Source organism: Trichechus manatus, unplaced genomic scaffold (genome assembly GCF_000243295.1).
Source record: "Trichechus manatus latirostris isolate Lorelei unplaced genomic scaffold, TriManLat1.0 scaffold00010, whole genome shotgun sequence".
NCBI classification, from domain to species: domain Eukaryota; kingdom Metazoa; phylum Chordata; class Mammalia; order Sirenia; family Trichechidae; genus Trichechus; species Trichechus manatus.
The window spans coordinates 9,335,222-9,363,182 of NW_004443946.1; the positions used below are offsets into that span (position 1 = coordinate 9,335,222).

The 27,961-nt window shown below is 36.1% G+C and overlaps 1 protein-coding gene across 1 annotated transcript in view; it reads left to right on the top strand.

Annotated features, from left to right (window-relative positions):
* The window catches only part of NAA30 (N-alpha-acetyltransferase 30, NatC catalytic subunit), a 19,703-nt gene extending 381 nt beyond the window's left edge, over positions 1-19,322 (top strand). Inside the window, exons 2-5 of the mRNA XM_004370896.2 lie at positions 136-901; positions 6,281-6,404; positions 8,446-8,501; positions 16,359-19,322. Coding sequence (XP_004370953.1) covers positions 137-901; positions 6,281-6,404; positions 8,446-8,501; positions 16,359-16,496 — 1,083 coding nt within the window. The 5' untranslated portion in view covers position 136 and the 3' untranslated portion in view covers positions 16,497-19,322. The remainder of the gene's footprint in view (positions 1-135; positions 902-6,280; positions 6,405-8,445; positions 8,502-16,358) is intronic.
* Positions 19,323-27,961: the final 8,639 nt, after the last annotated feature.

A 27,961-nucleotide genomic window follows, 5' to 3' on the forward strand; every position in this document is an offset into this window, starting at 1 on the left:
AGGGGGGCAGCTCTGCGAGGGACGGTTTCTGCCTTTGTTCCCCCCACCTTCGCCGCCCCCCACCCGCCGCCCCCTGTGCTCCGCGCTCGTCGGCTGGGTCTCATGGCCTCCTCTCTCGGTCTGTGTCGCGTCTAGGATGGCGGAGGTACCGCCTGGGCCTAGCAGCCTCCTCCCACCGCCAGCACCTCCGGCCCCGGCGGCGGCCGAGCCTGGCTGTGTCTTCCCGGTGGGGGCCGCCCCCGCCTGCTGCAGCGAGGACGAGGAGGACGACGAGGAGCACGAAGGCGGCGGCTGCAGGAGTCCGGCGGGCGGCGAGGCGGTGGCGGCGGCCAAGGGGCATCCGTGCCTTCGCTGCCCTCAGCCGCCGCAGGAGCAGCAGCAGCTCAACGGATTGATCAGCCCCGAACTGCGGCATCTCCGGTCGGCCGCCTCCCTCAAGAGCAAGGTCCTGAGCTCGGCCGACTCAGCCACAACCGCGGTCACCCCCGACGGGGGCCCCAGAGCGACTGCAACAAAAGGAGCTGGGCTACACTCGGGCGAGAGCCCCCCCAACTCCCTGCCTAATAATGCAAGAACTGCGCTCCCCAGCTCGGCAGAGGCAGCGACGGTGAGCGGTCCCGCTGCCACCCGCAATGGACTCGCCGAGGGCACCGAGCAGGAAGAGGAGGAAGAAGAGCAGGTGCAGCTGCTGTCTTCGTCCCTGACTGCCGGCTGCAGTTTAAGAAGCCCCTCGGGTAGGGAGGTTGAGCCTGGGGAGGATCGGACGATACGATATGTCCGATATGAATCCGAGCTGCAAATGCCCGATATCATGAGACTGATCACCAAAGATCTGTCTGAACCCTACTCCATTTATACCTATAGATATTTTATCCACAACTGGCCACAGCTGTGCTTCTTGGTAAGTGGATGGAATGAAAAGAGGGTGAACCCAGCAGAGATCCAGGCCGAGCAGGGCAGGGAATGTGAGGGCTGAGAGTGTGGCAGCGGATGTATCCTGCATTTCGTAGTACCTTACATGATATAAAGTACCTGTGCACTTTCCTAATTATTTAATGAAACTGTTTTGAAGGTAAGAAATCATGATCTGGGATCACTTGATACTGATGTAAATGCAACAAGCCTGTATGATGCATGTTTCACCGGGGGTCTTGTGTCCTGTTTACATTAGCTTATAATCATGCTTAACTGTCTTTAATTACCCTCCCTCATCATCGAAGCACTTTGCAATCATTTAATTTGAACTTGGGTTTGCTTGGATACAGGCCTTATTAATCTCTCAATTACAGCCAAAATGAGGGAAGAGTATACGCACAAACATGTTTTGGTGAACATGATTGTCAGTAACCTTGCTGTGGCTGCACTGGAGAATTAAATCTTACAAGCATGTAGAATAATTATGGAGATTGTTTCCTTTTACTTAAACAGGGCAATTAACAGTTGTAGCCAGCCTGCTTTCTGGTGTTCCATTGCAGAAGGCGCTACTAACACTTCTAGTAGCTGAAAGAATCCTGAAACTTGAACAAAATACCCTTTTGTGCAATGTAGGAAACTAAGCGTGAAATTTTTACTAATCTAACTTTTTTTGAAGAAACTGGTCATAGATATACTTAAACACTAGTAACACTGGCTTGTGTGGGGTACAACTGACAGCATTTTTTTACTTAAAGCAAAAAAAACTCAGCTACCGAACAAGCTGAATATTTTTTTTTCAAATGAAGTCTAGTTTTAAAATTTAAGATGAAAGAAATGGCAGTACCATTAATTTCTTTCCAGTTATATTGGCCCGTTTCAGTTTGATGAGACCTTTCATTTAAATATTGACTGCAGATATGTGCTTTGTATCATGTACTCACAACCATATTGTTTCCATTGCATTTTACTAAAGAAAGGTGACATACTTTTAAGGAGTATTTTTTTAATGTGAACAGAAAAGCCACCACCATTATTTGTTGTCTTAGCATTGACTTTGTTGTACTTAGTAATTCCTTGCAAGACATTTTGACAATACCTTAGAAATCCATCTTTTTGATTCTATAGCTTAGTTGTAATCTGAAAATATAATGTGGTGTAGATAATGGCAGTTCTGTATGTAGGTTTTCTGTATTCACTTTGCTAAAGTTCAATTTAGTATGTTTGTTTAAACTATGGCAACTATTTTATATTCTAGAAAGCTCTTACACAGGATTCTAAGCATTGTATCAAAATAGAAGTTCTAAGATATATCATTGTCAATGAATATGGGAAAATGATTTTAGAGCACTGTTACAAATGTCATATCAAATGTCATTGTAATTGCTAAAAAATTGTAGATTGATTTAATTGTAAGATAACCCACAAAAGCATACAAATGAGTAACATTTTATTTTATTATTTTTTTTAATGAGTCACATTTTAAATTGAAATAGTATATGTATTTCTTCCAATTCCAGAAAATAGTGTGTATATATGATACTTAGTAAACTTTTGAGTTCTGATAATAGCCTAGGTGCCTATCAACTTGCCTGCCAATTTTAGACTCTGATAAACCTAGTAAACTTCAATCTTGATTTTATATAGACCTCTACCAATTTGCTGACTAATTTGGACTTTAGCCCTTAATAGCTAAAGTTTGTTTAATGTATGTATAAAATTCTGAATATCTAGAAATTGATATATGCATAAGTGGTTAACTTGTAAGATTTGTTGGTACAAGTATGAATCAAGGTATTAAACAATAAAACAATAGTTAAAAAAACTCAGAACTGGGCCACTTAGAACTGGGGTCTTCATGTTGTCATACTTTTAAATTTGAACTTCCCATAACTAATTTTTAAAAACTGTTAAGTGTGTATTTTAAAAAATCATATCATTTTTAGAACTGAGAGAGAGCCTACATAATCTAGCTCAACTTCTTTTTTTTTTTTAAATAAGGATCAGAGTGACTTAACATGTTTAAATCTTCAGGTATTAATTGGCATTATGGTAACAAAGTAAGAACTTGAAAAATGACATACCTTTCACCCATTCAGCCAAGATCATTGTGTCACCAAGTTATGTTTCACTGAGGGGCAGCTGTCCTTACAAACATCAATCTTCAGAGATTAGAAACCTCCAAAATGTTCCTGGTTTCCTTAGGTAGCCTGTAATGGATCAAATGAAATATATAGGGTTTGCCTGATAAAACTGCCAATACCTGACCATCTTGACTAACAAAAACGACAGTTTTTATGATTCTTCTAAATAATTGTAACAGATGTGAAAGTAGAGTACTGTAGAAATGGGAGACACTGTCAGTCCCTCTGTATTTAACTGTCTACCGTTTTTGAGTTCATGGTATTTTCAGTGTTGGTGCCTTTTTGAAGTTCTTAAATTTACTACCAGCTATTTAATATAATACTTCCTTTTGTTCTAAATTTAACTTTCCGGCTTCCTCCTGTTTCCTATTTGTAGTGTTCTGGAATTTAGGAATCTCTAGTTCATACAATTCATATTTTTCATGGTTTTGTATGTATTTGGCCTTATAGAGTTAAGTCTTAACCTTGCAGGGATTTTTCAGTTCCTATCCTTGAAAAAAAAGAATGCATTTAGTAGCATGAATTCCAAATGTATGTGCAAAAACTTTTATTTGGAAAAATTGATAAGCAATTTAGGGATTATTTTAAGTGTGTATTCATCAGTAGTTTATCAGGAAGAAATGCAACATTGGCATTCCACACTACCAACATCTTAATTATTAACAATGTGTTATGTATACAGTCATGGGTCGCCTAACGTCCACGATGTGTTCTGTGACATAGGACATTATGTGATTTGGAAGTCGTGTGAACACCATATTATTATGAGTGAAGATCCTTTCAGGCATTCACTTCCAGAATAAGGATTCATCCATAATAAATTGCTGGGCCACATAACCTCCCTCTACGATTAGTTTATCTAAGGTTTCAACAAATTCTTCTGCCTTCACATCAGCACTTAGACTCACCATTCATTTTCACATTATGCAGTGAAAAACATTGTTTGAAGCACTTGAACCACCCAGAGCTAGCACTAAGCTTGGTACTGTAACCTGGTCTTGCTTTTTCTTTAACCATCTCAAACAAGCTTCTTGCCTTAGCAGTGATCATCAATATACTGAGAGGGATTTGCTTTTTTGTTTGGTCCTGAATCCATGTCATTAGCAGTTTCTCCATACCTGATGTAGAACCCTGTCACATTTACATTAGCCTAGCAGCTTTCAGTGGAGCTGATCCTTTAACAGCTTGGAGAATTTTTTCTTTGTTTTTGAGGATCATTGTGATTGTCAAGTGCGACATGCCTAAATCCGCTACATCCATTCTCAGATTGGGTTTCCTGAACTCTATTATAACCTTATGGGACCATGGACGTATATGCGGCGCATGACTGTATTGGGCTTTTATTTTTAAATAATGCGTACAACTTGATTTTTGCTCCTGCAGATTCTTAATTAGGAAAAAAAATCTAGTCCAATGTAGAGTGAACTAGTACTGTTTGCTTATTACTTCTTTGGTCAAAAAACAAAGATATGTTTGAAATTACTGTCCGATTTGAAAGTACTGTCCAGCTGTGTATTGTGCTTAGTGGTTTTAATTTGGTTCTCCTTTTTATATGGCTTTATTAATTGTAAGGTGTAGCTATCTTACAGTTTCTATCATAGAACTTACATAGATATCCATTTCACATGAGTCAAGCTTAGGAGGCCAGGCCCCCAAATATTCTGGCTCTTTTCAATGTACCATTTGGTCTGTGATGATTTTATATGGTATGTGTGTATGTATGTGCATATGCATACACACAGATAATTGAGTGAGCTGTTTTCAAATCAGAAAACGCAATCAGAGCTGTTCAGGCAGCTTTTGTGTATATTTCAGCTCTTAAATACAGAAAGAAATTTCAGTTTTCAAAATAATTTTTAAAGAAGCAGATTGATTTTAAGTGAGAAAAACGTAATAAAAATTTCAGAGGCTTATTGACCCAAAATAGCTTTGGAATATGCAACAAAACAAAACAATTAGTGAGGGTTATTGAGTTTAATATCCCTTCAAAAGGATTTTTCTGACATAGTTTAGGTTTGCATGAAATGGATTAGAATTGCCTAAAAAATTTCTCCACACTTTAAAAAGAAAAAAAGTCACAACAGATTTAAGTTAAAATATGTATTAAGTATAAATGAGACTTTGCTTATTGATTTTTTAATCCATTCCTGTTATTTTTGTTGTTGTTGTTGAAATAGTTTCCTCTGGAAAGTTAATTGTATTAATAGCTACTTTGAGGGTTTTCATATTCTTAATGAGGGTACTTTACAGCAAACAAATATTTCATGCTGACACACTATTAAACAGTTGACTATATTTCCCTATTTATATTTACCAGAATACAGTATTACTAAAACTTTTTACCAGTGATGGAAATTTTGAAAAACATTTTCAGTGGTGACAGTGGAACTCTTAATGAAAATAGGGGGTGATTAGCATTTATTTAATGTGTAACCTTCAACATTCTGAAAAGCTCTACATTTTTATTAAAGTAGTATGCTCTGTAAAATCATTACATCAAAGCTTTTGCTACATCTGATTATTTTGAGCTATAGGTATTTTTTATGACAGTGACCCACACTGTCAGGAGTATCCTAAAATTGAGACCATTATGAAGTCTTGTAGAATTTCAGTAACAAAAACTCCTCAGGTAGGATCTTTGCAATACCTTATAAACAACCCCTTTTCTGAAAAATTTTTACATTTCTTTTCCTGATCAAAATCTAACTCTACCATTCAGGTTTAAGGATCATGTCTTATATCTGTCTTTCACTAAAGCTTATTATAATTAGATAAACTTACAGTACTCTGTTTATAAGCACATCCTACAATATTTTAACATATCCTAATGAATAGGATTTTTCCTAAAATCTATATTTTTTCCACATATCCCCTCTTCTCAAGACTTAGACATCTTGGTCTTTATTGCAAATAATTGTAATTCTAAGTGCCTTATATATAAGTCCTTGAATATGTACCTTGTAGAACTCTTCTTCCTTTAGGCTTTCATAATAAGCATAAGAAATTCATGTCCTAAAGAATATTGAAAGATTTTAGAACTAGAACACTTGAAGGAGTCCTGGGGTTTAGGTATCTGAAACTAACTTGATTGCGTCTTTCATTAAGTTTGTATTACCTCTTCCTCCCTCAAAAATGCTGAGCAGTGGTTGGTTGCTGTTTTCACTGAGTAATTGTGCAGTACCTGATGGCAATGTATTCTTCATAACTGTTTGTTTATTTTTAAGGCAATGGTAGGGGAGGAGTGTGTAGGTGCCATCGTTTGCAAGTTGGATATGCACAAAAAGATGTTCCGCAGAGGTTATATAGCCATGTTAGCTGTGGATTCCAAATACAGGAGAAATGGCATTGGTAAGAAAAATATGTTGCTAAAAGAATGAACAGATTGTTTTCATTTGTGTTTTTTGAAACAAAAGACTTAAATGTAAATATTAGAAATGAACATGAAGCTAGGGGAAGAAAATTAATAGGTTGTTTTTAATTTCAAGATAGTATTTTCAGAAAGTTCTTAAACTGAATTGTTTTCTTTGTTAATGTTTTAATTGTTCAAGAGATTATCTTTCTAACAAGTAGCAGGTGAACTTTTTGATCCCATTCAAAATTTTTGCAAATTGCACAACATGGTGAACGTAATTAACGTCACTGAATTGTACAAGTAAAAAAGGTTGAAATGGCAAATGTTTTGTTATATATATTTTTATCACAATTAAAAAAACAAAAACTTGTTTTGCATTTTACTAAGTACTATGGGAAGTACTGAAGTTTTTATAGCATTTTTAGGGCACTTGAGCCCAGCCCTCAGACAGCTGTCTATACTTGGAGTAAGTGGACCTCAATCAAGGCAAAATTATGGAGACATTTTTATCATTACTCAGTGCTAGTCATCAAACATTACATTAACAGTTCATGGAGGACCAAAAGAAAGGAGAATTGACTGTTTCTTACTATTCCTGAACTCATCTCTTTCTTGGGTCTGCCTTTCCTGACATGTTAAGTTAATCTTTATACTCATGGTTCATAGTGACCATTAGAATCATTTGGGTGGTTTAAAAACTAATGCGTAGGCCACTCCCCCTGATAATCTTGTTTGTCCTGTCAAGAGGTAGGGCTAAAACTTCCCCAAGTGACAGTGATATACACCTAGTTAAGAACCACTGTCCTAGTGTCTAGGACCTACTGGGTCTTTGTTTAAGATGGAGGGTCAGGTAGACAGGCACTTCTCTGAGCATGTCAAATTCTGGGATATACCTATGCTAAGTATTAATGAAAGCATATTTGTTGCTTGTAGCAGTATTTAATTTTAACCACAAATAACCATTTGTGGTTATTCTTAAACTAAATATATCTGTGTTGTTGTCCAACTTAAGATTGTTTCACACATGAGGAATCATTATGAATAGGTTTACTTAATGTGTTAGATTTAACCAACTTTCCTTGTAGTGTTAACAATTTAGTAGTAAACTGTAACACTATAAGGAAAGTTGGTTAAACCTAACATATTAAACTTAATATGTTGGTTTACTCTTTCAAGTTGGGCCTGTTATATAGACCAAGGTTGAGTCTTTGATGTATTAAAAAGTTGATAAGGACTCATGGAAAATAGAAAGCAATTGTTTGGCTAGTTCAGAGAGCCTAAACCGGCTTGAAGGTTGCATCCTGGCCTTCAGACATAATTGTTTGCCCCATGCGCTTGTGTGTGTAGTTTTAAAATTAGGAAATTTGTTATAATATGTATTTCTGTCTTCTTCTAAAGTCAGATTTGGCAGTTGGTTTTTTCTATAATATACCAAATATATCTGGCCCTAAAGTAGGATACATTTTGCTAGACATTTATAGACACACCACTGCCATCGTTTGGGATTGCCAGACATCATTGTGCCCAGGCTCACTGCAAGGATTTGTAGGAACTGACTCAGTGTCTTAGGCCCACTCTGGGGCATAGTAGCTCTGGTGAGGCTGTCTTTTGCCCTGGGTCCAGGGGTTTGGAAGATCTTTGGCACGGTTGGCTCAAAGGGTATGTAGTAAGTTCTGACCAGCTCAAGGAGTTCTTGGTTTCTCTGTCCATACCATATCTTGCCTTTCTCTTTTTTCCTTTCCTCCCACCTTCAACTGGAATAGCACAAACCCCTGCCTGGGTCAAACAGTTACAGCTGAGATAAAGGATTATATTAGGAGATAGGTCTTTCATGAGGAAACTTATATTGCTATGTGCAGGTCTTACTCTGTTGGCTTACATCTTAATTTTTCCCCACTTAATACAAGATAATCTATGTATCTGCATTCCAGATAGACTTCAGCATTTGACATTTCTGTGCTTATTATGAATATAATTTAGGTATCTTTAAGAAACTAATTATATTTTCCTTCATTAATACTCAGATCTATATTCTAGGTACTAACTTGGTTAAGAAAGCTATATATGCCATGGTTGAAGGAGACTGTGATGAGGTAAGTTTTTCTAAATGTTTAAGGCCTACTATGCTGGGCAGTACTTACTGGGTAGTTTCCCTCTAAATAACACTTTTTTTTACCATAGGGAAACTACCAGCCCATATGAAGGACATTTCACACTTGAAAAAATCTGTAAGCATTAAATAATAATAAGGCTAGGGGGAAGAATGTAGAGCTATCTGTGTATTAACCTAAATGCATCTTCTCTCCAGCTAGTTTGTAAGGCCTGAAGGCAGGTATAATTTCTTTGTATCCTGTAGTACTGTGCTTACATATGATAGGTGCTCAGTAAATGTTGGTGATGATGAGGATGTTAACATTTACTAGTGTGCAATGTGGAGAACAACTATAAAGTAGAGAAGTACAGATGTCTTTAATACAGCAATGATGACTAAGTCAGAACAAGGAGAGTCACATTCTACTAGTAATTTTATGAGCAATACAAGCAATAAAGTGAATAGGGATGTTATGAGCAGAGAGTGTTACGTTCCTATGGTTAAGCCTTTTCTGAGTTATTCTAGTCATTACCTGTGAGGTAGGCTTTGTGCTTTACTTTACCTAATCAACTGTTTAAATAGTACTGGCTTTTCTTTGAGAGTTCTGAGGACTGTTAGGGAGATTTTGATTATATTATTTTAGTCTCACAGTTAAATCCTAAATTAGTGATACATTTTATGGTAAAAATACCCTTTTCATTGTCGGCCTAAAAATCTAATGCCGATTCATTTTTCTTACTTTTGAAATAAAGAGTATTACTTAATCTTAGGCTGAAATGGGGATGAACTTTTTCCTGCTGTATGGTTTTAAATGGATAGCTTTTGCAGTTTGAATAGTTCTGCCTCTGGATTGGCGAACTTTTACCTGTTTAAAAAGAAGGGGATGATCTGTGTCTTACATCATTCAGGTAAAGAATTTGCTGTAGGAAGGCACAGAGCTCTTATTTACTATTTATAAGGCTTTTATTCCTCCTTGCATTAAGTTGTAAACCATACAAGCATCGTCCTTCTATCCCCTTTTCCTTTTCTAATTTTTGAGAGTTGTCTGTTTCTTGCTTCCACTTACGCATCATTTCATCCCATTTGGTTTCTGATCCCTCCAAATCCACAGTAACTACTTCCTCACTGATGTGCTTGCTTAGATCTAGGACCTTCTCTTCTTTCCTCATCCTGCTTGTATTTTACCCTATTGAATGTCTCTATTGCTTATTAAAATATTTTAAAATCCAACTGAAATACCAACATCTCCTTTAAGTTTTCCCTGATCCTTCTGGACAGAATCAGTTGTACCTTTTTCTCTGTTTTTCTTGACTTCTTTTTTGTAATACTCATTGTGCTTAAATGTGCTTGTTCAGTGTCTGTGCCTTAGCCACTAATCTAGGTTCTGGGGCGGGGGGGTGGTGGTGGCAGAGATGCCTTTTCTTGTTTACTGCACTATTTTTAGTACTTAGTGTGGCTTTTGTGATATAGTAGGTAGTTCATAAATATTTGTTAGATGAGTTGTTCTGTTTTTCCAGCATGTTATTTTTACCATTTTTTAAAGTACTTTTGAATTTTGACCTGTGTAATTAATTGTTAACTTGTCTTTCTCTCTGATTCTATTGTAATCTTTCTAGGAGCAGGAATTTCTTATTTATTTTTGTACATAACAGACGAGATAAAAATAAATGTATTTGCAGTGTTAACCAAGTTTTTAAAAAACTTGAGAAACCTTTGGTATAGTAGAACTTGGTGGCCTTTTGGTAAAAGGCAAAGTTATACGTGAAAATGTCTTTAGATAATTTGTTGCTGTTAGGAAGACTTCGAAATTATAATTCTTCAAGAATACAGTGACCAATTACAAAACCATAAACATGTGATTTTACTTTCATTTAATTAGGCCAATGTTCCTTTCTTTTAAAGGGTCAGTAAATTTTGACAAATTATTAGAAAATGGATCAGAAAGACAATTGAGAAAGGTTTTAAATATATTTGCTACTACTTAGGTTATTTGTGCTGCTGTTTTTTTTTTTTTTTATTCTTACAAGGAGAGAGGTTTTTAAATCTGTGGACCCGTTAACACAGATACTCTTGGAAATCTTCTGTGAAGCCTTACCATGTACATACAATCAGTTATTACTTTTTATTTTATTTGCAGAATTCATTTGTGACCTGAGTCACGTTTATATTGCCATTTGTCCTTTTAAGATAAGTTCAGAGTAAGTTAAGCCAAAGTCAGTAATCATAGACTTGAAATGTAGATTGCTTTTTCCCCAAATATCACTGCTATACTGTCCTAGTCTAATAGATGTTTTCCTTTTGCCTTACTATGATTTTCTCAACATTTAGAATTAGACATAGTAAAAGAACATAGCTAAAAATCTTCTTCATTTTCTACATTATTTAGGACTGACTAAAAAGTTACACCATGAAAAAAAGAAACAAGTGGATGCGTAGCTTGGTGATTAAGAAATGCATTATCCATATGCTGATCTGGCTTGAATTTGATTATATACCTACATGTTCTGGCTGCCAAATGTGTAGTGGTTAGGATAATTAGCTTGGGTTTGTGTGCCACATTAAGAAAGAGTAAGATATATACATAAGCATAGCATAAAAGAGTTTTCTAAAATGTAATTTTTAAAGTAGCATCTGTCTTCCTAAAATAATGAACCTGCAAGGTAGCCATTTACTTTTATGCACTTTTTTCCTTAAATAAATTAGAATATGTCAGGTGATTAACAGCGAGATGAGCAGTGTTTTACTTCCTAAGCTGTAAATGTCCTTGAAATTGTCATATCTGAGAATTTATTTTTCAGAATTTTTTTTTAAATTTAAGGTATGACTACTATGGTATTCATACCCACAGCTAATTATCATATATGATGAGAATACAATGGAATCATAATTTCTGAATGGAAAGTGTGCAGGATGTCACTGTAAAACATTTGTAGTTGAAAATCATGTCATATAATCTTTCAACTGCTATTTACATTAAAAACATTTTCCCATTGGAGAACCGTAATAAACATCACGGAAAACAGAAGAAAGCCCACCACTTACCTTACCTTTTTAGTAAATTCATTTTGGTGTTTTCTTGTAATCCTTTATAGTTTTGATATGTAGTTTCTGCCTTTTATAAATGTGGCCTGTTGCAGACTGTTTACAGTTTGCTATTCAGATGTAGATATTTCCCTACAACATAATTTGCTGGACCTAATACTACTTATTTCTAGCAATATATAGGTTCTGCAAAAGGCAGTTTGGTAAATTCTAGGCAGATTATATAATAAAAAACCAAACCAAACCTATTGCCATCAAGTTGATTCCGACTCACAGCAGTCCTATAGGACAGAGTAGAACTGCACAATAGGGTTTTCAAGGAGTGGCTGGTGGATTCGAACTGCCCATCTTTTTGGTTAGCAGCCTGAGTGCTTAAGCACTGTGCCACCAGGGCTCCAGATTATGTAATAGTCCACTATAAGTAGTGACTAAACTAGATTATTAGAAACCAAAGAGATGTAAGTTATTTTTGGTTAAAATATAAAAATATGTATGGGTAAAAAGATCCCATCATACTTTCCCCCTGACAATGTACAGCAATGACTTATTAGCTTTTTGTGTTTAAGAATTATATGTTTAACATTTTTAGTTTCACTGGAAACATATTTTGGCTATGAGATAAGGCTGCAGATGAAGAACAATAAAATGGGGTTAAGCTGTATGGATTTGGGGTTTTTGAGTAATTTGAGGGTTTGAGAAACTTGGGTTCTAGATGCATCTTCTGTTGTGTCATTGTAAGCAAGTCATTTAACTTTTTCTAGTCAGTCTTTTTATGCAACGTGATGGTAATTCCTATCTTAAAAGGATGTTGTGAAGAACAAAGAATAACTTTATTGTTCGTTCAGCAAATATCTGCCAGGTGCCAGCCATTGTGCTAGTGCTTAGGATCTGGCAGTGAACAAAGCAGCCCTCCAAGTGCTCCCAGCCTACAGTATGAAAACATGTGTTAAATGGTCTGACTTACATTGATAATTTTTTATTTCTAAGGGAATCAGTGGAACTAAACTATAACCTGTTTTATCTGTTAAGTAGAATTTAGGACTCAAATGACTTCATTATCCTTTGGTTTCCTATATGTTCTCATAATGTGAACCAACAAAATAACTTTATACTGAGTTTCCGTATAAACCCAGGTTCCCTTTTAATGTGTTTATAAGAATTTAAGTGATTAAGTATTAAAAAGTAAGTTACTTTTTTCGTGGTATTTTCTGTTGTGTCAAGAAATTCATGATCTCTTTGTTTAGAAAATATGAGTGTGCCAAGCATCTTTACATTTTAACTAAGTTTAGCCCTTTGTGTAATTTTTTTTCTGTGTAATTGGACTTTATTTCATTAATGTGTTAGGATGGTAACAAACCTGAATACAAACTCTTAACCACACCTCAAATTGTATTTTTGCAGCCGTAGGTAGCCTCAGGAGTCCCTGGGTAGTGCAAATGGTTAACAAGATTGGCTGCTAATTGAAAGGTTGGAAGTTTGAGTCCTTCCAGAGGCACCTCAGAGGAAAGGTCTGGCAGTCTGCTTCCAAAAAATCAGCCATTGAAAACCCTGTGGAGCACACAGTTCTACTCTGACACACATGCGGTTGCCATGAATCAGAATTGACTCAGCATGTAACTAGTTTTGGTTTAGCCTCAGATGTGTATTAAATTTCTTAGATTGCTAAATATTAATGAAGGTGGACTTAGATCCCTTTCATTGTATATCTTTTCCCATTTGCTGCGTTGTTTTACTCTGGGAAACAATTAGGGAGGTACAGGAGAGTGGTTACTATTAAACTCTAGCTCAGGTTTGGACTGTGGTCTGTCCTTTCTCTACTGGTGGCCTTGGGTTTTCTTCATCTGTAAAATGGAGGTAATATCTATTTCACAGGGTTATTGTGAAAATAAAATGAGGGAATGACTGTGAAATGCTTTACATGGCACATAATAAGTTTTCAATAAATATTAGCTATTTAAAATTGTCTCATTTTTATTTCTGTGAAATCACTTCCAAGTTTTGAGTTGTTAGAGCTTTAGTGCTTCCCATATTAATTGCTTAGATTTAACATTTTAGTTGTAATTATCTGTGGTTAACGTGCTGAGCTATTAAAAGAATTTCAGGAACTACCAAGAGTAATATTCAAAACTGAAATCTTGTACTGACCAGACTTGTATTCCAGATTGGAGTATGGCATACATTACTAAAAATTAAATTCTCTTTTCCTAAGAGAAGAGAGAAATTAAATTGTTGACTTTTAATTCTTATCTTAAACCAATTTGATTGCTGTACAACTTTAAGTTCTTCCTAGAGACTTTTTCCATTGATCCTGAACTACTGTTTGTTTTATATCTTTTGAAGGTTTGATTTGCTTTTGTGAGTTAATTGCATAGGCAGTTGCCTCAAGATGATGCTTTCTCTGCCTTATAGAAAAAGTTTGCCAACCCCTGGTCCAGACCAGGAGTTCTCAAATTAGTGTGCACACAGTCACCTGGAGGGTTTGTCAAAATAGATTAATGAGCCTCACCCCCAGAATTTTTGAGAGTTTTTCAAGATGATGCTTTCTCTGATTTTATTTACAGTGAAGTCTCAGAGTGGAATTTGCCAGGACTGCTTTGTTTTTTCGGGTCTCCCAAGTTTTCTGCCTTTGACAGGGTACAGTCTTAGCATTTTTCCATTGCTCGTTTTAGTGGAAAATACAGTGAGACCTGAGAGCCAGAACTTGACGGGACGGCCTTGTTTTTCGTGGTAGAACAAGTTTTCCACCTTTGACAGGGTGCAGTCTATCACTTTTCTGTTGCTTGTTTTAGTGGAAAATGCATATTATAACCCACATCTATGAAGTCTCTCATCTCCTTCATTACATAGATCAGCTGAAAGTGATACAGATATAAAATATTCTCTTTAAGTACTCTGGTCATTTAAAAGCATAGCAGCTGTGAAGGAGATATGCATGGTCCCTGTGTTCCTTGGGATCACTAGTTAGGAGAGAAGACATTCTCATCAAGTGTGGGATAATAGTGTTTGCTAGGATCAGTGTAAGGGTAGTATAAAAGGGGGGGGATACTCCACCCCATCTGGAGTGACAAGCTAAGGCCAAAAGGGAGGAAGATAGGAAGAGCATTCTTCCAGGCAGAGAAAACAGCTGATAATGAAAGGTCTAAGGTGGGAAATTTTCAATCATGGTGGGTTCCAGAAACAAAGTTTCTGTTGAGTTTGGGGAGCAAAGGGAGAGATACCTAAAGCAAAGCTATAGATGTAGGTAGAGGCTGTATCTTGAAGGGCTGTTTACATCTCTTTAGGTTGTAGACATTATCTTGAGACTAAAAGGGAGTCAATAAATGGTTTTAAGCAGGGACCCAACAAGAGTGACCATTTCAACTATTTGTAGAGAATGGGAGACAAATTAGGAGGCTCTTGTGATTATGAGAGTTGATGGCAGCTTGAACTAGGCGGTATCGATGAAATAGAAGAGGACCAGTTAGAGAATTATTTTCAATACAGAATTGACATTAGTGCTTGGATGTATGCAGAGGGGAAGAGAGAGGTTCAAGGATAATTCCTGGGTTTCAGGATTGAGCCCTTGGAATGGAGATCCTGTTCACCGAGGTATGGAACTGTGGAAGAGGAGCAGATTATGAGCTCAGTTTTGGATATTATTTACATCTATTGCTTGAATTCTTGTCTGATTTTTTGATAGCTTGAGGTAGAACAGGAAGAAATTCGTATGCTTTGCTTGGGCCTTTGTTTAATCTTTCTTTGCCATCTCACCCCTGCCACTCCAAGTACCTCAGGGTTATGACACCCCAACAGTAACAGTGGCTCATGATAATTCTCAATGGGGTAAGTTGAGGTTCAATAAAAAAGGCAAGTAAAGCTATGTATATAAAACTTGGGAGAAGGGAGCAGAAGGGTGTTTTTGTAGAGGGAGGTAGAAATACATTAAAAAAAGAAAATCACACTTAATGTTCAAAAGTATCAATTCTTCATTGTCAAGGCCACTGATCCAGTAATATTTACAAAGACCCAGATGGAAGTTAATGCTGTGTATTCCTCTGTTAAGTTTTGATAATCCAGAATGTCTAGACCAGTGGTTCTCAAAATGTGGTCCCCTAACCAGCAGCATCAGCATCACCTGGGAATTTGTTAAAAATGTGAATTCTTGCCCTACCCTCAACCTACCCAGAAACTGGGGGTGGGGCTCAGCAGTGTATTTTAACAAACTCCCCAGGTGGTTATGGTGCACATTTAAAATGTGAGGCATTGAACTTAGTCAGTAAAGGGTCAGATAGTAAATATTTTACATTTTGTGACTATAGGTATAGGTGGCAACTACTCAGGTTTCCCCTTGTATGGAGAAAGCAGCAATAGACAACATGTAAACAAATGGGCGTGGCTATGTTCCAATAAAACTTTACGGAGACTGGCAGAGTTTGGTCCAAGGGCTCTTCGCCGACATCTGGTCTAGATTCCAGACAAATATTACAGTTATCATCAGGATAAATGATGACAAAGTAATGAAAACATAGGAGTTGGAGATCAATCTCAGTAGTTTTCAAATACTGGTTTATTTTCCTAAACCTCTTATTGTTGACTTTTTTTCTTCTCATCTTCTTGTCACTCTTTTTTCCACAAGGAAATTATATTTTTTTCTGTATGAAACCGATATATTGTCATTGCTAAAAATTCCAAATATCAGAAAAATCCATTGTGGTATGTTTTTCTTAAATGTTTGATCTGATTGTTTACTTTGTAAGTATTTTTTTCAAATTATGAAATTGTAACTTAGTTTCAGATATATAAAATTGTAACTTAGTTTTTTCTCTTTTCTTTGAAGGTTGTTTTGGAAACAGAAATAACAAATAAATCTGCTTTGAAACTTTATGAAAATCTTGGTTTTGTTCGAGATAAGAGGCTGTTCAGATACTATTTAAATGGAGTTGATGCACTGCGACTTAAGCTGTGGCTGCGTTGAGGAACTGACGTTGAGGAACAGCTGTCCAACCACGCAGCAGCGGCCTTTGCATGCAGTGCAATTTGTACAGAATTGCTTTGCAGGTGGATTTAGTGATTTCCATGCAGCTCTTATCTGTCAAAGTGTCTCACTGAGTGTCGCACAATATTTGTTGCACTTTGGCATGGCGCGTTTGTTCTGAATTAAAAGAATTGTTTCAAACTTCAGGAGTTCTTTTGGTACCAACAAGATGTGCCAGTTGATAGCCAAGATGTGTTTGTTCATTTGCAAAATCTGCTGACAATGTTACTTACACAGTGATTATTTTACGGCAGAACCAGTAAGTTGAACATGATTTTTGTTCCTGAAAAAAGCCAATGTAGATTGTAAAAATCTCTAAGTATACTAACATTTCACATGAAACCTGCCATAGTTTTCTGGGAGGGGTGGGGGGAAAGCTTCAATTTTAGGTTTTATTTTTTTCAATATTAAATTTTCCATTCTTGAATATTGGTACCTCAGTGATTAGTGAATGAAAAAAAATGTAGGATGGGGTGTGTCTTACAATGAGTAAAGATAATTAAATTGCGTCTGCCAGTGCCTGTGTAGATAAGAATATTTGTCTTCATCTCTAGTTTTGAATGCATGCTATCTTTTCCTTTCTTTTAAGACTTTTGCAAACAAACTTTTGTTTTTATTTAAATTCTAAATTTGATAATAAATTATTTCAGATTTTTATAATTTGGATACTTTTTTCAGGTGAGAGACAGAGTGGTTTACTTTAGAAGTCCCTTCTTTATAGTAAGATGTTGAATTTACTTGGAAATTCTTAGAGAAATGGCTCAAAGGGAATAGGAAAAATTAATAGAGCCACGAGTTGCTGGGGTTTGGATGCACTTTTTTTTTGAGAGAGGGATTTTTGGAAAAGAATAGAAAATTAATGTAAATTCATATGATTTTATTTAATCAAAATTATTGCTAAGCTGTGAAGAACAGCTTTCACAAAGCAGTTGGAACTTTAATTACCCAGTTGATTTGGATTCACATTGCTTCCTTTTCTTGAAATGCTTCACTTTTGGTTCTTGGTCTTAGAAATAAATTTCAAGGTGTATTGTATCCGTTTTTAGCTGCTTTTATTTTCTTTTCACTTACACAAGCAAATTCTTGGGGAGTATTGCTTTTTTCCCCAGAAAAACAAAAGGGAGAAATAGAAATCTTTTTTTGGAATGAGTTCTATGGGTTTTCTTAACAGCCATCACCACATTCATTAGTTACATTGTGTTTTGGTCAATTTATCAATCTTCAATGTAACAAATGTTAAAGTTAATTGCTTTGAATTGAGTCAGTAAACCTGTGATGGATTATTTATTTAATTGGAAAGCCTATGTACCCATAAAAAAAAGATTCATTCTCTGTGAAGATGTTTTGTGGTAATCTATGTTGTTGCTGTTTTTTAAATTTGGATATGCCTTCTGTTCCAGGATTTGGTTTGAATTTTGTTTTATTTTATGGCTATAATTACTGTATTTTTTAAAAACCCTACCTCCATTAACAGTTGGTAAAAGCCCCCTTTCAGGAAAGTTTGTTGCCTTTTTTTTTTTTTTTTTTTTAAAGGAAAGCTGCTCCTTGCTCAGTATAGTGTCCTGAAAGTGAACATGGTAACAAGTATTTTTAAACTAAAAATACACAATTTATATTTGATGAAAATAAAAACTTCCTGCTGGTGGGATCATTTTTAGTTCCTTATTTTTAAAGAAAATATTTTCTTTCCATTTTGTATTGCTCTTGAAAGTTTAATGGGCAGAAAACTGGTTCCATTAAAAATATGATGACTACACAATACTCCTGGCTTTTTAGCTGTGCATTTTGAGTATGTTTTCAGTCAGACCTCATTTGAGCTCCGGCATTTAGAAGAACGTAAGTCATAGTGTGCTTCGGTTATTATTGTTAAGATGGAGAGAACCGAACTAAAACAGTTTACTTATGTTCATCAAGTTTTTTTTCACCACTTTATATTTAACTTGCTGGTTCAGAGGTAAGGATTATTGATGAACATACATGTGCTTGACTCACTAATGGGGACAGTTCTAAAGTAGATACATTCTAGATTTCCAATTCAGCCATTTTTATGTTTTTGACAAGCTGTCAATGAAACCATCACAACTAACTTTTTCCCCCAGAACTGACCAAGTTTTGCCAAATTGAACTGATTCACTGGGCGTTTTGTAAATACGACCTTAACTACATGACTGAGTCAGAACCAACTCCACAGCATCCAACAGTAGCAACAACATGTGACTGAAAAGTCAGATGGTTGCCATATTGTTCACCTGGTGTGTTAAATATCAGTGTGCACCTTGTATCTTATAATTGAGTATGCAAAAATTGTTTACTTAAGTAGACTAAAATTTTAATCTCAAGCATGATAACCCAACACCAGAATTAAGTCTCCATTCAAGTTGAAATAGCATCCAACATTAATTTACTTTTTGATCTTGGGCTTTTGTTTTCTTATATAACCTTAAAACAATTTCATTTATAATTGATAGAGTAGGTTCACTTGGCTAAAACTGAGCAAAATTGGTGCAACTTTCTTTTAATGGGGTGCTGCCTCTTTAAGACTGACTGTAATATCCACTGACACTGGTTTGGCAGTTGCTACTGCTGAACATTTTTATACAGGCTACCATGAAGCTATATATGTTAGTATTGAAGAAGCTAACGGGTATACTACCATTTTTGATGTGTGGGCTGATTACAATTTCCCTTACATTAGGATGAAACTATCAAGTCCACAGATCAGAAACCTGACAGTAGTTTTTGAAGTTGAAGCCAGCAAAATAAGGAAAAAAAAAAAAAACCTACTATTAAAAAATTGGTTTTAATATTTTCTGCCTCTTTTCCCCAAATTACCTTCCTCACTTGCTTGACAAATCTATGTAAAGGAGTTTGTTTGTCACATGTTTTAACTTTACCTTGCCCTGTGTTATGGTATTGGCTGACATGTATAAGACTGGATGTGTATATTTATTATGGTGTCTAAAAATCATGAAGTTCATCACTTTCCAGGAGCATAGATAAAATCAAATTGGTAGTGCATCAGAATTACTTTCAGTGCACCATGACATCACTAAAATTGAGTGCTATAATGTTACAGGGCTTTCAGGTTTGTGAAAACATAACCATAAATCATATTGATGTCAGATATGAGTTGAGTATAAAATATCACGTGTATCTCAAAATATTGACTGCTATTTGATGACTGGATATTGCTGCATAATTTTCTTCTATTGTCCCATATCCTTTTGGAGAGACAGATCTAATGGGATTTGAAATGTGCAAGCTGTCTAAATAAGATGCAGTCAAATAAAGTATGGTTAAGTTGTGTTTGCATTTTTCTTTTAGAAACAGCTGTGTGCATTTTATGATTGGGTTGTTTTTGCTTTTACCTACTAAGAAAAAAAAAAATCTGTTCCCCACTCCCTGCCTACCATCCAGGAGTTACTTGGAAGAAGAAATAATATACAATTGTTATCTCTCTACTTTGTCTTCCAACAAAGTAAATTTGAAAATAATAATATGAACTTGATTTCCCCAGAAGCACACAAAAAGTTGACTCTTATATATCAGATACCAGTACAAATGAGAGCATTTTTGCATGCATGAAACCAAAAGTTTGTATTTTTTTAGTTGTTACAGCAATTAATTCCTAAGACAGTTTTTAATTTACTATTTATTTGTACATTACCTCCTTATGTAAGTAATGTTTGTTGTTTTTTTTTTCTCCTTGCTAAGACACCAAAGTAAAATAGAGTAATATATAAAGGAGTTTTTCCCCCATTCTTGTGAAAAGCTTTAAATGGTAGTTATGCTTGCTTTCTTATTTCTTGATTTTTATATATTAGTGGAAGGATGAGATGATCTGTTTTAATCATGTTAAGTGCTAAATTACTTTTATCATGTATGGCAAATCTTCATTTTGTTCTTTTATAATCGTGAAAATATCTGAGTGCATTTATTTGGGCCTCATATGGAACTTTTAAGTATTTCATAAATTCAGTCTAAATAAAGACCAGAAAGTTGATACCATTCTTGAACACCTATGAACAAAGATCAGTATTGTCCAAAGGTGTAGTCATAATCTTTTTAAACAACTTTTAAAGAATAAGATTGAAAACTCGTTAGCATATAGCACGGCTGCAGTTTCTTTAGTGCTGTCCAGTAGCATTTTTTGTGATGGAAATGTTCTTTGTGCTATCCGGTATGGTAGCCAATAGTCACATGTAGCTACTGATGATGTGAAATGTGGCTAGTATGACTAAGGAACCAAATTTTTAATTTTAATTAAATAGCCCTCTGTGGCTAGTGGCTACTGTATTGGACATTATAGCTTTCGATAGTACTTAAGCAGTAATAACAACTGAGGAAGCATTTTTTAATAGGATTTTTAAGACCATGCTACTGATTAAAATAGAAGAATGATTAAAAAGGACCGCTTAGCAAAGAGTGTTGGCTGAACTGTTCATGTTGACAATCTATTTCATTAATACAGCGTCCAACCCCCCCTCTCCCTGTTGTGATATATTCCTAAGAAAAGCAGTCCTTTCATTTATTATATGAAAGCTCTGGGTTGAAAAGATGCATGTATTCAGGTGCCAAAAATTGGTTTCTGATGAGACTGTCATACCTTTTTTAACCTTAAAATGTTTTGCATAGTTCAACCTAATAGTTTCTCATTTTAGATAAATTTGAAGTCTAAATTTGTTTACCAGTGGTCAGACTGGAACATGAAGGTATATGTACTTTACTCACTTTAGAAATTCTGCAAGATCACTCATGTTCACAATGCCAAAGGCAAGTGCTTTTGTTTCTGTTGAGAACCAGAGTGATGTTGCTGTGTTCCATGGCCACAGAATGTCACTCTTGACTCTAGCTGGTCGTCGAGTGTAATTCATCAAAAGGGCAGAAATGGGGGTGGGAAGTACCTGGCCACAGAGCATGGCTGGCTTAGTACAGCCTATTCACACTGCTGGAAAAAAAAGCTCAAAACACGTGTGCTATCGATAGCAAGTTAGTAGTTTAATCTTCATATGAAAAATACCTAGAAATAAGACCACTGGAGTGCCAAAATTAATCTTCTGCAATTAAACAAAAAATAACACCATAACATATAATGAAATAATTTAGTTTTATTTGTAATGTATTTATAATGCCAAGAAATAAGCTCATTTTTAGTTATGATGGGTTTTCATGACTACCTCTTTGCTGTATATCTTAATTTTCTAATACCTCAATTTTCTGAGAATCTGTATGTACATTCTTGTAAATCAGATAATTTAACATATGCTAGGGGAGGGGCCTGACATTTAAAGAAATTGTATAAAGACATTTGCTACTGGATTTGTTACACAGTGAATTGATTTGAAGTTTCTTTAAAACGTTTTTAGACTTTCCTCGTTCCTTTTACCAAGAGTTTTTAGCTGACATTCTTATTTAGTGAGATTTGTATTCCAGCAAGTGTGCATCCTCATGTGTTCATTTATGACTGCAAAGATTTGTGTGTTTCCTATTTTCACGCCAAAGAAACTAATCCTTTTTAAAAGCCAGCAGGTTGCACAAACTGAAAAACTATTCTATTCAAATAGGCAATCTTAAGTTTTATTTCCTGGGATTTAAATATTTTTCTTTGGAAAATATCTTCAAATTTTTAGTGAAAGTCAGTAGCAATCATTGTAAAAATGCATGTGATTTTTAGGAAAGCACTAATTCCATTAAGGAAAGGATTGGTATTTTTGAGGAACTGCACTGCATTCAAGTCCACAGTCGCATGAAGCTCTTAAAGCTGATATAAGATGCAAAGTAATTGTTAAAATCTGTGTATGTTTGTGAACTACTCAGAGTACTCAATGCCCTAACGTGTCGGGGATTGATTGCTGTCACCTTTAGGGCCAGATTTCCTGTGATTGTACGTGGCCCTCGAACATTTTAAGAGGGCTAAACTTGCTGCCTTAAAGCTCAACCTGCTGCCTTTAAACCTGCCTCCCTCCCCCAACCTGTGGCTGTAAATAGTGACTCTCTGCACCGTCAGCTAGTGTTATACTTATTTTGTTATGAATGCAAATAAAATGTTAAGTCCACCCAGTATTGACCTAACTAGGTAAATGTAAATGGATTTCAATCTCTCTTGGGTCAAGTCTACTTGACAGCTAATGATAAATTGGAAATGAAATACATTATGGATGTGATTATTGTGTTTGACTTGTGGGAATAGTTGTTTTCTTTATATTAGGAATTGATAATGAACAAATTGTTTTTTTCCATCTTGGTGATATTAGGCAAGTTTCTCAACTTTTGTGAGCTTTTGGAGGTAACTACCTGATAAACTTGTTGTGAAGAATAAATGAGATAATTTATGTAAATTACTTTAACGGTGCCTAGTACGTAGTAACTATTATTAAGATACCTAATAATATAGTAAAATACATAATAATTTTGTATTTTGGTATTGGGTTTTGTAGCACCATTTAAATGGCAGAAGTCATCTAAATACTGTATGAGGTCTTGCGAGAGTAGCAAGTTAATAAAACTTCGTCTTTTTATCAATAGAGAATACTGAAATAGGTATAAGAGTATATTGAAATTTCCATGTACCAACAGACCCAGTACCCATGGCCAATCTTGCCCTATTCCCCATCCACACCTGCTTATTTCAAAATGAATCCCAGAAATTATATCTGATCCGTAAGTACTTTTTTTTTTAGTTAAAAAAAATTTTTTTTTATTGTAGTTTAGATGAAGGTTTATGGAACAAAATAGTTTCTCATTGAACAGTACACATATTGTTTTATGACAATGGTTAACCCCACGACATGTCAACAGTCTCCCTTCTTGACCTTGGGTTCCCTCTTACCAGCTTTCCTGTCCCTTCCTGTCTTCTAGTCCTTGTCCCTGGACTGTTGTGTCCCATTAGTTTTGATTTATCAGGTTGTCTAATCTTTGGCTGAAGGGTGAACCTCAGGAGTGACTTCATTACTGAGCTATAAGGGCGTCCGGGGGCCATACTCCCAGGGTTTCTCCAGTCTCTGTCAGGCCAGTAAATCTGGTCTTTTTTTGTGAGTTAGAATTTGTTCTACATTTTTCTCCACCTTTGTCCGGGACCCTCTGTTGTGATCCCGGTCAGAGCAGTCAGTGGTGGTAGTCGGGCACCATCTAGTTGTACTGGACTCAGTCTGGTGGAGGCCGTGGTAGTTGTGGTCCATTAGTCCTTTGGACTAATTTTTCTCTTGTATCTTGTTTTCTTCATTCTCCCTTGCTCCCGAAGTGGTGAGACCAGTGGAGTATCTTAGATGGCTGCTCACAGGCTTTTAAGACCCCAGATGCTGCTCACCAAGGTTGATTGTAGAACATTTTCTTTAGAAACCTGTGTTACGCCGGTTGAGCTAGATGTTCCCCGAGACCATGATCCATAAGTACTTTGATGCTTATATATCAAATGGTAAGGATTCATTTTTTAAAACAAAACCACAGACATACACACACACAATAATCCTTAAGCATCATATAACCAGTTAGTGTTCCAGTTTCTAGGAAATTGGTTTTAATAATAGCATTGAGATACATAGGAAATGTAGAGTAAATATAATGAATACAAAGGCGTTTACTCTTTCAAACACATTAAAAGATTTCTATTACAAGGACAAATCTTACAAAGATTTCTGTTACAAATAAGTAGGTATGTTTGGAGGTACAGATAAGTGATTAAAGGAAGGAAAATAAGTGGAAAAACAGAGGTAAAGTTGAGGGGAGGGGCTATGTCTTGCATATCCCAAGTACCTAGTTTAATTTGTGGGCATAAGAAGATACAGACACTGAAGGGGGAAAAAATGAGTTCCTAAATAGGGTGAAATTGCCAACAGTGACTAAGGAGTGACTTTTAGGAGAAGTATTTTTGAAATATAATCAGTGAGGCATGGCAAAAAAAAAAATTGGGTATACAGGAGAGAAAAAAAATAAGTGATAATACATGTTCAAAATCTTCGTAATCGAGTTGATTAATCAAGTGAAGATAGGTTTCTTCTTTGGAAGAAAACCCAAGGCAGGGGTAAGGAAAACATCCTATAATCAATAATCAAGCACCCCAATTATCCTGGTCAGAGGGGGTCAGTGAAGAAGAATAAATCAGGATAAATTCTTTACAGCCAGTGTTTGAATTTAAAAAGAAACCCTAAACCACATGGCTGACTAAAGTAGTCTGAAACGCATAACATTAGGAGATGATTTTCTGCTTGTTGTACCGCAGCTACACTAAGTGTGTATAGAATATGAGCCACAGAATTGTTAACAAACCAGTGAGCCCAATTTTCTTTTTGTTTAGAAGAGCACCCTACTGGAGGCACATAAGAATACCTGGACATCTTTGCACAACTAAATACTAAGGGAGAATCCCTGTGGTCTGGCCTAATGACAGGATGCTTGCAGCTATTGGGATGTGATCCCCTTAGCTTGGCTTGGGGAGACCTAGGATTAATGTTCTGTCTCCACTGCTGGGAGAGCAGTTGAGTGATAAATAGTTAATAATAGCATGCAGTCAGATTGCCTTTTAACAGTTTTCAAAGCACTCTCCCCTGCTCTTTATTCAGTCTTTACAAAAATCTTTGAAATGGGAAGATATTTTCATTTTGCAGATGAAAAAACCGAGACTCAAAAGTGTTTACACAACACCTCCAGCTAAGTCACACAACAGCAACGAGACCTGAATGAACCCAGGCCTCCTGAGTCCTCCAGATCAAGTTATCGTCCACCACACACAGTGCTTGATGAAACCCAGAGAAGAGACAGCCCAGTATGTTTAATTCTGTTGGATAAATTAATACCTTAATGAATCCTACCAAGTTATTTAAATACAGTTGTTTTATTCATAAAATTTAAATGCTGCAGCCTTAAAATGTTTAATAGGTCTCAGCTACAAAATCTGTTAAAGGACTCAGGATTAAGTAGTTTCTCTTAACATCTAATTGGTTTCCAATAATTAGGTCTAATCTCTTTTAAGGATATTGAGATAAGATTTTCAAAACAAACTTTCCTTATATAGTATCTTGTTCTATGAAAGTTGAAGTTAATACTCTATTCATGTAATTCCTTTGTTTAGTTTTTAATTTCTAAATATTGTACTTTAACATGTTATTCTCTGGACCTATTTCCAGAAAATTTTACTTTGTCAAATTTCAAAGGAGTATATGGGTGGGAGGAGGACTATCTCAATTATTAATGAAGTTTGAAATCTAATTAAAATATTTAAAATTAAAAACACAATACAAAATCAGGTCATATTAATGTTTTTTTTTTTTTTTAATAGTGCCAGGCCTAAAAAATACAAACATTAGGAAATCTACTTTTTGTTTATATATAAGTATACATATATCTGTATAAATGCATATACGTGTGTGTGTGTATATATATATTGCTAAGAGGCAAAGCTCACAGTTTTATGATGTTCTTAGAAAAGCCCTTTCCTAAAACACTTAGGATTGAATAGACTCTTTTCCTAGTGGTAGAAACTTGCTTGGTGATCCAATGTTAAATGCTTGGGTTGATGTGATCTATGAAGCTGGCTTCAAGTAGAGGAGGATGCTAATACGCAAAGCCTGTGCTACTTAGACACTGGACAGGTCAGGCACGTCAAACACTATGAGAAAACCTTTACTTGGTCATTTCCCTACTCAAAAATGGCGTTACCGGTATTTGCCTTTCAGAGTAGTGATGTGGATTCACGGGAGTGTAACTCCATGACAGTAGGGAATTTGTTCACTTCCTAAAACAGTGCCTAGAACCCGTTATGCATAAAATAAATAATTATTACATAAATGAATTGACTGATGCAGAATGCTTTTTTAGGTGTACAACAGAGAGAAGTTACCAGACTTAAAATCCTCAGAGGTATCAAAGGTATTTATTGGCAGGCAATCAATCTCAATCTACTTCCCTCCCTCCCTGTTTCTCTCCCTCCCTTCTTCATGAAAATATACATCCTCTGCTAATGTTCTTTATCTTTACCTCATAAGGTCATAGGGATCATTTTCTGTCACAAGGCAGTAGCTCTGTTCAGTTATTCATTAAACAATTAACTGAAGGCCAGCTCTGGGCCAGGGATCATGCTAGACACTAAGGAAACAGAGGTAGCTGATGGAACTCAGCTTTTGCTCTTTTGGGGAATCATGGATCTACCTAAGCTCTATGTGGTATGTAGAGATGATCACTAAATTGTTTTTTATGATGGCAGAGATGTTGACAAGGCAAAAACTCTGCGGAATCATTAAGATCCTAGACGTGTTTTTTTTCTGAATTATCTTCCTGTATGTTTTTAAAAAGAAACTAAGAAAAGACCTACTGTATTTATTGTGAATACAAAGTAGATTTTAAACATTTAATTGCTCAAATAAATCCAAATACAATCATCCTGAATTTTAAATTAGACCTAAGAATTTGAACAATAAAGTTTTAAAGTAATTGAGACATCTATGTATTTTTTATTTTATTGTACTTTACGTGTAAGTTTACAATTCTAGTCTTTCATACAAAAATTTATACATACATTGTTATGTGACCTTAGTTTCTCTCCCTAAACTGAGACACCACACTCCTCCTTTCCACCCCGGATTTCCCATGTCCGTTCCACCAGCTCCTGACCCTCTCTGCCTTCTCATTTCGCCTCCCGACAGGATCGGCCCATTTAATGTCATGTATCTACTTGAGCTAAGAAGCACACTCTTCACGAGTATCATTTTATGTCCCATAGTCCAGTCTAATCTTTGTCTGAAGAGTTGGCCTCGGGAATGGTTTTAGTTCTGGGTTGATAGAGAGTCTGGGGGCCGTGTCTTCTGGAGTTCCTTCAGTCTCAGACCATTATGTCTGGTCTTTTTACTAGAATTTGAGTTCTGCACCCCACTTTTCTCCTGTTCCATCAGGGACTCTGTTGTGTTCCCTGTCAGGGCAGTCATTGGTGGTAGCCAGGCACCATCTAGTTCTTCTGGTCTCAGGCTGTTGCAGTTTCTGGTTTGTGTGGCCCTTTCTGTCTCTTGGGCTAATACTTTCCTTGTGTCTTTGGTGTTCTTCATTCTCCTTTATTCCAGGTGGGTTGGGACCAATTGATGCATCTTAGATGGCCGCTGGCTAGCTTTTAAGACCCCAGACGCCACTCACCAAAGTAGGATGCAGAACATTTTCTTAATAAACTTTGTTATGCCAAATGACCTAGATGTCCCCTGAAAGCATGGTCCCCAGACCCCTGCCCCTGCTGCTCTGTCCCTTGAAGTGTTTGGTTGTATTCAGGAAACTTCTTAGCTTTGGTTTAGTCCAGTTGTGCTGACTTCCCCTGTAGTGTATGCTGTCCTTCGCTTCACCTAAGATAATTCTTGTCTACTATCTAGTTAGTGAATAACCCTCTCCCTCCCTCCCCACCCTCGTAACCATCAAAGAATGTTTTCTTC